At 46.4% G+C, this 11,471-nt stretch overlaps 2 protein-coding genes across 2 annotated transcripts; both read left to right on the forward strand.

Annotated features, from left to right (window-relative positions):
* Nucleotides 1–206: 206 nt before the first annotated feature.
* On the forward strand, nt 207–3,933 carry LOC149329701 (uncharacterized). The gene is made up of 2 exons (XM_089559285.1): nt 207–491; nt 2,786–3,933. Exons 1-2 carry the CDS (start codon nt 207–209, stop codon nt 3,845–3,847), a joined length of 1,347 nt encoding a protein of 448 aa, XP_089415411.1. The 3' UTR covers nt 3,848–3,933.
* A 2,638-nt stretch (nt 3,934–6,571) lies between these two features.
* LOC149329702 (uncharacterized) lies at nt 6,572–10,563 on the forward strand. Its single transcript, XM_089559588.1, has 2 exons — nt 6,572–6,915; nt 9,237–10,563. The coding sequence occupies exons 1-2, from the start codon at nt 6,634–6,636 to the stop codon at nt 10,302–10,304; spliced, it is 1,350 nt and encodes a 449-aa protein (XP_089415714.1). The 5' UTR covers nt 6,572–6,633; the 3' UTR covers nt 10,305–10,563.
* The last annotated feature ends 908 nt before the right edge of the window (nt 10,564–11,471 follow it).

The raw sequence follows: 11,471 nt of genomic DNA on the forward strand, positions 1-11,471 counted from the left end.
GCAGACGCCCCGCGGGTCCGCGGTCATTCTGCGCATGCTCCGAAAAGAGCCGCCGACGGCGCACAGGGCCGAAGTACGCAGGGGTTCGCATTTCGTCTGGCGCAGCGTAAGCGGCGTAGCGTGACTGACCGCGAGCGACGCTTGCCAGCGCGCCCAGCTCGTCAGAAACCTGGTGCAACCGGCGCGGCGAATGTACGCGGCGAACGATGGCTCCCCCAAGCTCGCAGTACACGCTGGTGGGATTCTCCCCGGAGCTCGACTGGAGGCCCCTGACTTTCCTCAAGCCTCTCCCAGCCAACCGTGTATGCAGTGCCTGCGGATTGGTGCGAAAGAGGACCGCGTTGCTGCCCTGCATGCACGTGCTGTGCGAGTGTTGCTACGACCAGTGCAGCCAGGAGGGGGTGCAGGAATGTCCACTGGACGGCAGCCACTACGAAAAGAAGGACGTCGGTCTGTTGGACTTCACTGCTGACGACCTGCTGAGAAGAGAGGTAACTACGGGAAGGGGCTTTTTTTTTGTTTCTTTTCGTTTGCGCCTTGCGGCTTGCCGCGCAGTATCTCCCGCATGCGTACACATTTAACATGAATCGGAGGACAAAATGAAACTGCCATGCAATGAAAGAGCCGTGTAAAATATTCCTCTGGTTGCGGAGCCCCTTAACCGGCGACGTAATTCACTTCTAGGAAGGAAGTGTATCTGTAACATGAAGCGTAACATAAAACAGCCGTTGCCATTCAGTGGATGTGGCGCCCGGCAGCTGACCCGAAAAAGGAGGGTCCGATCCCGGCCGCGGCGGTCGAATTTCGATGGAGGTGGTATTCTAGAGTCCCGTGTACTGTGCGATGTGAGTGCATGTTAATGAAGACTAGGTGGTCAAGTTCCCGGTGCTCTCCACTACAGCGTCCCACATAGCCTCAGACGCTATGGGACGTTAAATCCCCATGAAACATAATCGTAAATTAATGAGGCTGCCCACCGCAAAAAAATTCGAAATCCTAGGCACCTTTTGCAGTATCTCAGCTGGAAAAATATATCCGTCGCTATTCTAACTGCAGGGCCCTGTAGAGCCGCTGTGAGAGATACGTTCCACTGATCAGCCCTGATATGTCTGTGACTTGCCCTGCCTTGTATGCTGGGCCCTAGGCCTCGTCAAGCTGACAAAAGCAGCTTTTAGCCCAGGTGTCCCACCAGAATTTATTTTCTGAAAATAAAACTGAAACTGAAACTGATATGGTGAGAGGAAAACTTCGCCTGAGTCTCCGCTGCAGATGGTATGCGTGGTGTATTGCTGGGCTCCGTAAGAAACCCGGTCGTATCGAAGTTCTCCTCGCAAACTATTACCTCTCTATAATTTCTGAAGCATGAAATTACGGTATTTGCTGATGCTGCGGCTCCAATGTTCAGCTGAGAGATGGTGCCAGCGTGCTTCAATAAGGGGCGCAATTTGTGAATAAGGTGTCTACAGCCTAAAGCTCGGTTTAATCACTGTGTGTAATCACGCAAGAAACATGATACCGACATTTCAGACGATCATCCCCTTTTTTGCCAGTTTACCTTTCGAAGGAGAGAAGAAGAGTTACTCAATAGAGAGAGAGAGAGAGAAAAGGACGGAAAGGCAGGGAGGTTAACCAGGCGATGCCCAGTTGGCTACCCTACACTTGGGGAGGGGAACAAAGGGGAAAAAAGGAAGAAGAGCGGCAAGGAAATGAGTTGTCTAAGTGTCCAGCGACCACTATGTCACAGAGACAGAGGGCGCGCACTGAAAACTTAAAGATTATAGGCGGGAATGCAACCCCGAGTCCCTTAAGAAAGTCAGGAGCGCTTTCACCGCTTTCCGTTGTCTGGAAGGTTGTGTCCAAGGCTCCAGAGCGTTAGACTCTGTTAAAGGACGCGAGTCCAAGCGGAGAAGAGAAGCACTTAGGAAACCGCGCTCAAAAAATAATCAATAAATTACTAGTTGCTCAATAAATTTTGCATTACTTTATCGTGTTTCCAACGTAATCATAGAGCCAAAAGCGGAGCCATAGTTATCTGGCACAGCTGGGTGCGTTTAGTGTTTCCATGGTTAGCATGTGACTAAATGTAGGGTGGCGCTTTGGGTTTCAGTCACGTACGGCCGACGTCTCCCTGTTTCTACCTTCGCCGGATGTGCAAAGCCAGCGCATCCTGCTTTGCTTGTACGGAAACAACTCCTCTGAGATTTCAAGTTCGCATGCCGTTCTACCGCGGGTGTCTGAAGCCGGCGCTCTGGACTTATCCGGCAGCTCCTCGATGCAGCCTAGGATGCAGTGCTGGAGCGTCGCCAAATCTATCAGGGGCAGGCCGTCGTAATCTTCGCTGAACAAAGCAGTGCGACCTCCCACCTGTTGCCGGGATTCTCGCTGATAAGTTACCCGCTTTTCTATGACACGGTGTATCAGCTGGTTAATTTCTCATTATTTACGAAATTTGCAATGAATGGTTACGCAAACAATTTTCAGCGTGTATTACACCAATATTTTTGCCGATGATTTTCGTACGACAAACTGATCAACGTGCACGGTGTGTATTCAGTAGGCGCAGAAAATTTAGAATGTGGTTTTCTTGCTCAGTGTTCGTCAGGAGCTGCGATTAATTTCTCAAAATCAATTCAAGGAAGATTAATCAAGAATATTCCAGAGACATCAATGCCGCACAACCGAGCGGTTATTTCCGACTCACTTACCCTTGAGACAGTGAAAAGGCCTTCGCCTCATAGTCACAGCATGTCTCAAAGTGTCTTCTCTTGTCTCCTTGCGGGTCAAGTGCTGGAATGAAGGTAGCGGCTGCGAGTACGCGTCGGTTGCTTCAGGGATCACCCAGCATTTCCTGCGGGAATGTGAACACCACTCCGTCCGTTGTCCCAAATGCTCGGCCACCGTTCTTTGCAGAGACGTGTGCACTCATCTCCGGTCGGCCTCTTGCAACACTTCGACATCCTTGGCATCCGAAAGCGAAGTTCCACCGGCTCACGCGGAGGAGGCAGCATCGTTCACTGCTTTCAGACGAGCCTTCGAAAGGCAGGCGGCTGAAATCACAGCGTATCTGAGGCCGATGGCTGTCGATATCAGCACGCATGGGGACCGATTAAGCGAAATCTCTCATGGGATAAACGCACTCAAGGAGACACTGCGTCGTGAACTGACGTCTTTGACGAGACAGACCCACGACGAAATGGCGTCGTCTAAGGCTGAACTCAAAGAATCTTTAGACACGTGCAGGGAAGTAGTTAACGCTTCTTTGAAAACCGTGGAAAAAACACTGGGCGAAATAATGAACAGAACACGAGACGAAGTGTCGCAGATTTCAGCTAGCATTGAACAATTCAAGGCTGACTTGAAGGAAAAAGACGAAGAAACTTTGCAACCTGATGTGCGCAGAGAGAGAGCAGCGCAGGTGTCACAGTGCGAGTTTCTTGTAAAAGGAGTGAAATCGCTTCAAGACGAGGCGATGCAGAATGGATGTTCTGGCTATGACAGCGAGAAGGTGTACCTTCGCGGCTACTGCATGTCTGCTGGATTCATGTTCTGGCGTGAGAAGACATCTCTACACCTGTACTTCCTCTATACCCTGCACAAGGGCGACATGGACGACGAAGTCCAGTGGCCTTTCAAGCACTTGGTCAGGGTGAGCGTAATTCATCCGAGAGGAAGGAAAGCCATTGTGGGGGAAGCTGAACGAGATCCATCTCACCGATGCAATCAAAAGCCAACGACATCAAGCAACGAGGCTTGTCTCCAGTTTCCTGACAATGAACTCCGGGATCTCATCCGTGACGGGTATGTAGATAGTGACCAGCTTCGGATAACGTTGGAACTGCTGCCTTGATCTAAGCTTGAGCGCGGACATGGGCCATCCGTTACAACTTCGTGTCTGTGGACGCCCTTGTACGCTCCGTTTCTTTCTTCAGTGCTTTTGGCACTGCCTATACGTCAGGTAGAAATTGCTCTGAAAACACTGGAATGAAGGCTCCTTTTGCAACAGCACTTATGAGAAACGCTGCACAAAAATAGCTTCTCATTTTGTTTTATTTCTGACCCTCAGATCTCCCCTACCGTGATATATAAAGCGTAAATAACTAAATAAATAAATATCACTTTTCTTTTCACTGCGAATGCTGCGTGTTTCTCGAAAAAATTCATAAAACGACAGTAACAAGTTGTTGGGTCCATTTCTGATTGTATCGCTTTTAAGCGAAAAATAAAAGCCGTCCTTCATTCCCAATTAAGCTCGAATCCAATCTTCATATGCACTAAGGCACAATGGTTGCGACTTTGTAATAATCCTTGTAAGTATTATTTATTTTTTTAAACGTGCTGCCAAAGCCAATCCACAATTATTGCCGGAAGGACACAAATAAGATTGTCGAGTACATGTAACGCAATGGAATGAGCCAGGTTTGGCAATATGTTACCGATAACAGCAACTTGTAGTGGTTTGGATGACAGGGTAATACAGCGTGAAAAGCAAGAATTGGTTTACACATACACGTATTTGTATTATCTATACATTTTTGTAAAAAAAGAAAGTACTACATCACAGACAAAACTCCAAACAAATAAAGAAAGTAATGACATGCTTCCTTTTAACGATGTTTCTTATTAATGATTCAGAAGCAATGAACCAAAGCTATCAGTTGATGGACTGTTCAGAATTGATGGATCTACGCTATTCCGATCACGCTATTCCGATCCGTATGGCTCTGCACTGGAGGAGAATCTGTTAATTTGTATTTATTAATGGTGATTGTCACTGCCTTCCTTTGCACCCGCTCTTGTTTCTTTATGCGCTCTTTAGTAAACGTAAACCAAGTTATGTTAGCGTACTCTAGGGTGGATCTGATGGACGTGTTATAGGATAGCAATTTTACATCAGGCGGTGCTTGTCCATGGCATCTTTAAGTAATAATAGTCCTTTTAGGCCGTTTTTTGTGATGTATTTATGTGGGTGTTCCACCTGACGTCTTTTGTCAGCATCACACCAAGATATTTATATTCATAGACTGCAGCCAGTAGGGTGTTATTAAAGCTAGATTGAAAGTTTTAACGTTTTGCTTTTCTCTCTGTTAAGAGCACAGGTGATTTTTTTTTACTTTAAGTAATTTAATACAACCAGGGGTAGTTACGACAGCGTAAATAGAAACACTTCGAAGCTACGGCATAATCAAAACTAGAAAGAACGGTTTTTTAGTTCACATAAGCGTTTTTTGAGTCAGGATCAGAAAAACTCTGCCAAAAGTACAGCAGGCTCACTTGAACCTTTATATACGCTGTGTCTTCGGGCATTTCATGCCCATACAGCATTATTGTTCTCATCCCAAACAAACGTTAGAGATCAGTGTGGCACCCGCATTGGAGAAATTCATAAGCATGACGTCACACTTTATGACCTGGCACCTTATGACGTCACACCTTAAGACTTCACACCAAGACGCGGACTTAAGACTTCCACAATTCTCACGTCAGCTGAGACTCGTGACAGGAAGTCTAGACCCTCAAACTGGAAGTCGATTTCTTATCGATCAGTTATCGATTACTTATGGATCACCTATCGGTATCTTCTCGGTACCTTATCGATGCCACAATTAATTGGCTTATTAATCAAGTTGCATCATTTGCCCATCGGAGTTTTCGAACTTCGCGCCACGCTTCGTTTTCAAATTTGGCGCCACGCGTTGGCTTCGCCCACACTTCCGGTCGCGTGGTGCCAAACTTCCGGCATTTTAAAATTTATCACCACTTATGCGCCGTCCTGCCCACTTTTTGGACATTTTTGGCTCTAATTAATCCCCTAATTAACTCACCGTAGCCAATTTGTCAGTTGCACATCCAATTTAGATGCTCTATCCGACAATACCATTGTTTTTCCGATATACCAACTAGGTCACATTTGTACAGTGAGTTTGCGAGAACTTTCACAGCTCCTATGGATAGAGCGTTGTATATCATCCACTTCTTCGAAACAGTGAACCGTCTGCGGAGATTTCGCCTAAGCTCTACGTGTCCATTTTTCCATTGCCCATGTTTGAATATACCCCGTTCCCTCCGTCCGCCTTATGTCGGTCTACATTTACAATTAATTACAAACAGACACAATCAACGCTGTACAACTATAGGAGGCCATCATCTGAAAATATAGTTATCGTTGACCGTCATATACTCGCTAGAAAGAAGCTGGATTAATTGACCAACAAAAGCTATAGCCTGTGTTGAAATGGCAGTCAAGTGTAAGAGAGCGTATACCTATGTGTCCGAAAACAGCGACTGCGGGAAGAAGTCGTAAACATCAGCCAAACCCGTGATATTTTTCTTGAAGTGGAACAGAACTACCGGCTGCCCCTTCCCTATTCGCCTGGGAGCACGCTGTGCCCGTTGTACCGCATAGTTCCTGAATTACGGGTTTCTGTGAAAGCTTCCAATCAGTCGTTTCGTCACAAGCGATCGGCAGTGTATTTCCACATCTCGGTTGAACGCTGCACTTGCTAGGGGAGGAAACTCAAGCAGTCGCGATTGTCGCCTAGACGACCGACACGAAGAAGATAAGAGCGCGCTCTGAAGGGGCGGAAACAGAAGTTCCTGATGCGACCGGCGCGGCGGACGCATACGTGGTGAACGATGCCTCCCTCAAGCCAACAGTATACGCTGGTGGGATTCACCCTAGAGCTCGACTGGAGGCCCCTGACTTTCCTCAAGCCTCTTCCAGCGAATCGAGTGTGCAGTTCCTGCGGTCTGGTGCGAAAGAAGACCGCGTTCTTGCCCTGCATGCACGGACTGTGCGACTGTTGCTACCAACAATGCGTCCAGGACGGCTCGCAGGAGTGCCCGCTCGACCGGAAAGCCTACGAGGAGCATGACGTCATCCTTATGGACTTCGCTGACGATCTGCTCAGAAGGGAGGTAAGCGAGAATGTGAAGGAATAGAGTTGCTTGGGCTTCCTTTTTTTTTGTTTCTTATCGCTTGTGCGTCTCTTTTAGCAGTGCAGGGTGTTTCCCGCATGTGTACGCATTTTACGCCCATAGGAGGACCGTACATGCTAAGAAAGGGCCCCGTTTAGTAATCCTCTTGATGTGGATCCACTTTTTCAGCGTAATGTAACGTCGGATACGAATTGTATCCATGAAATAACGAGGGCACCACCACCTTGAAAACACGAACTCCTGTACATTCACGTGACGTCGTAGGCGCCATTTTGATGCCCAGCGCGTAGCTTTAGCAGTGCAGGCCGGAACAGGGGGTGATAATCCCATTGGACGCGCCAGCAGCCATTCGGTGTGCTCCACAGACAGCAAAATGGCGGCCCCTGTGACGTCTGTGAATACTCCCTATAGACAAATTATGTACTATATTACGTGTTTCTCTATGCAAACGCTATACACGCTTAGCTATGCTCACTGCTTCTCAGTGCTGAGACACTCTGCGAGATATTCTGGCACTTAAAAGAGCTAGTATGGAGAGAGGAAATATCTCCTGACTCTCCAGTCATATACACAGGTGGAGATGTTATACGTGGCGCATAGGTTAACCCCGAAGTAAACCTGGCGACCGTCAAAGTTTCGTCGTAAAAAGCGGGTATTTCGATAACCACTGAAACACAGCATTCTGGCTTTAGCCGAGACCGGGACTAGAACGTTGGCCTGATAGATGCTGCCAGTGTGCTTCAAGAAGGGCGTGATTTCTTAATCTGTTGAATCTAAATCTTACTTCGTAGACGATTTAAACTCGGGCAATAAACACTACAACGAACAATACGAGAAACATGCTCTTTTTACCGATATTGCTTTCCACCGAGAGACAGACAGTTATGAAGTTTGTATTAGTTTATTATATTGCATCACACTCAGGTAGGCATGTGCGTTCCTCACTTATCTCGCACAGCTGGCTCCTTCAGTGCTTCCTTGGTTAGCACGAGCATAAATGGATGACGGAAAGCCTTGCGTTTAAGTCGTACGAAGCAGACATCTCGCCGTTTCCACCTCCCCACGGTGTAGAACGCCACGTGTCTTGTTCTTGTGCTGAAAAAGCCCATCTTAGATTCAAAATTCGTGTGCAGTTATAGCGTATGTGCTTAACGCCGCCGCTATGGCGCCATCGTGAAGCTCTTCGATGCAGCCTAAAATGCCGTGCTGGAGCGTCGCCAACGTTATAGGGGGCAGGCCTTTGTTTTTTATAGCGTTTGCGCTGCTACTCGTACTACTCAAGGTCGTGTGAGTATGCAACACAACGTCATTGTCTAAATATGGCAGACGATGGTTACCGTTTGCACAAACCAAATTTGCTTATAACGTGACCAACATGGCTGCCATAATAGGTAACCATGAGTGGTACCCACCACTTACCAGGGGGTTACCATATTATGTGACCCAAGTGGTTGCATAGCAACGAGCTATACTTATACGCAGCACCAAAGTGCCGCATACAAGTTCGCATATACTACTATACTTTCGTTTCCCTGTAAATAGCCAAGTGTGCAAACAGCCAAATTGGACGTGGTCCATTGGTAAAAAGATTAACCACCTAATCGGTGTAGAATAATAGAACTGGTATCAAACGATTCAGCGGATTATGAAGCATAAAATTACTCGTCGAATAAAAGCTTGCTTAACATAAAAAAGGAATCTGTACTGACGACCTTTGGTCTCCAAAACCATAACTTCCTGGATATTGAGAAGTTTCTTACGACCGAACAACTTGGCGCAGGAGGTCCGAAGTGGCGTCAAATTATTTTCCTTGAGTTGAATGCGTTGCCATCTAAATGGTTCTAGCAAAACTAAATGAAAAAACTTACAGCTAACGCGAGATCATACGCTGCCTCAGCGACTGGTAATTACTTCAACGAACAAAAGAGCGTGGCTTTCCACCTATTGCAAGGCTGCTCGGTGGAAACTTACAAACGCCCCTCAAACATGGTGTGTCAGTTCACAACAAGATCTCCATCCTTTTAAAGACGTTCGTCGAAAAGTTAGGCACATAATTTCATCTGTTGTTCACACTTCAAAATTCTTATTTACGATTTCGATAGAACATAGTGAACATCGCGAGCTATACATGTTCTGTATACGGTGCAAATAGAAATCTTCATTCTTTTTTCTAAATATCTGTTGGGTTTATCGTTTCATTTCTCAGGCCCGTGAAAGGGCGCACAATATCGAAACCTATTTCCTATTCGCGATACCCAGCTTCACCATCTCTCCAAGTGACGTTTTTTTCTCTCCTGCAGGTAAAGTGCTGGAATGAAGGTAGTGGCTGCCAGTATGAAACAGCTGCTTCAGGGATCGTCCAGCATTTCCAGCTGGAGTGTGAACACCACTCCGTCCGTTGTCCCAAGTGCTCGGCCACCGTTTTTTGCAGAGACGTGTGCACGCATCTCCGGTCGCCCTCTTGCAACACTTCGACATCCGCGGCATCCGAATGCGAAGTTCCACCGAATCACGCGGAGGAGGCAGCATCGTTCACTTCTTTCAGAGGAGCCTTCGAAAGGCAGGCGGGTGAAATCACAGCATATCTGAGGCCAATGGCAGTTGATATCAGCGCGCATGGGGACCGATTAAGCGAAATCTCTCATGGCATAAACACACTCAAGGAGACACTGCGTCAAGAACTAACGTCTTTGACAAGACAGACCCATGACGAAATGGCGTCGTCTAAGGCTGAACTCAAGGAATCTTTAGACACATGCACGGATGTAGTTCACGCTTCTTTGAAAACCGTGGAAAAAACACTGAGCGAAATAATGAAGAGAACGCGAGACGAATTGTCGCAAATTTCAGCTGGCATTGAACAATTAAAGGCTGGCTTAAAGGAAAAAGATGAAGAAAGTTTGCAACCTGATGCGCGTGGAGAGAGAGCAGCGCAGGTGTCGCAGTGCGAGTTTGTCGTAAAAAGAGTGAAATCGCTTCAAGACGAGGCGATGAAGAAATGCATCGCTAAGTATGACAGCGAGAAGGTGTACCTACGCGGCTACTGCATGTCTCCTGGTGTCAGGTTATTACGTAGCTGGACATCTGTACGGCTGCTCTTCAAGTACACCCTGCACAAGGGCGACATGGACGACGATGTCCAGTGGCCTTTCAAGCACAAGGTCAGGGTGAGCGTAATTCATCCGAGAGGAAGGGAAGACCTTGTGTGGGAAGTTGAATCACATCCATCTCACCCATGGGATCAAAAGCCAACGACATCAAGCAACGACACTGGTTACATTCTTTATTCCTGTGCACTCGAAGATCTCATCCGTGACGGGTACATTGATAACGATGAGCTTCGGGTCAAGTTTGAACTGCTGCCTTGATCAAGGTTCAGCGCGGAGACGGGCCATCCGTTACAACTTCGTGTCTGTGAACGCCCGTGTATGCTCCATTTCATTGTTCAGTTCCTTAGGGACTAACTTTGCATTGGGTAGAAATTTCTCTGAAAACACCGGTGTGAAGACTCTTTCCCAACAGCTCTTATTGGAGACACTGCAACAAAAATAGCCTCTAATTTTCTTTTTTTTCTGACCCTCAGATCCCCCTACCGTGATATATAAAGTGTAAATAACTAAATAAATACATATTACTTTTCTTTTCACTGCGAATGCTGCGTGTTTCTAGACACAATTCCTAAAACAACAGTAACAGCTTATTGGGTTCATTTCTGATTCTGTCGTTTTTAAGCCAAAAATAAAAGCCATTCCTTCATTCGCAAGTAAGCATGAATCCAATCTTTATATGCACCAAGGCATAGTGGTTGATCCTAATCTTGGTAAGTATTATCTATTTATTTAAAGTTGCTGCCAATCCAATCCAAAATTATTGCAGGAAGGGCACATATAAGATGGTCGAGTACATGTAACGCAAAGGAATGAGCCAGGTTTGGCAACATGCGATAACAGCCACTTGGAGCGTGTTGGATAACATGGCAATACAGCGTGAAAAGCAAGAATGGGTTTACAAATACAGATATTCGTATTGTCGATAAATTTTAAAAAGTACTACATTACAGACAAAACTAAAAAAAAGGAATGACATGGTTTCTTTTAACGATGTTTCTTATTAGTTATTCAGAAGCAATGAACCAAAGCTATCAGTTGATGGACTCTTCAGAATTGATGGATCTACGCTATTCCGATCAGTATGGCTCTGCTTTGGAGGAGAATCTGTTAATTTGTATTTATTAATGGTTATTATCACTGTCTTCCTTTGCACCCGCTCTGGTTTGTTTATGTTTCTTTACAAAATGGAATCAAGTTATGTTACCGTACTCCAAGGTGGATCTGATGGACGTGTTGTAGGAAAGTAACGTTGCGTCAGGCGGTGCTTGTCCAAGGCATCTTTAAGGAATGATAGTCCTTTCAGGCCGCTAGTTGTGATGTATTTATGTTGGTGTCCCACCTGAAGTCTTTTGTCAGCATTGTTAATGGTTGTATTAGTTCGGGGCGTGGGAGCCCCGCATGCGAGGAACCTCTCAACACTGTTGG

This window comes from Amblyomma mixtum, chromosome 9 (assembly GCF_055824585.1).
Source record: "Amblyomma mixtum isolate Tamu chromosome 9, ASM5582458v1, whole genome shotgun sequence".
Taxonomy (NCBI): Eukaryota; Metazoa; Arthropoda; class Arachnida; order Ixodida; family Ixodidae; genus Amblyomma; species Amblyomma mixtum.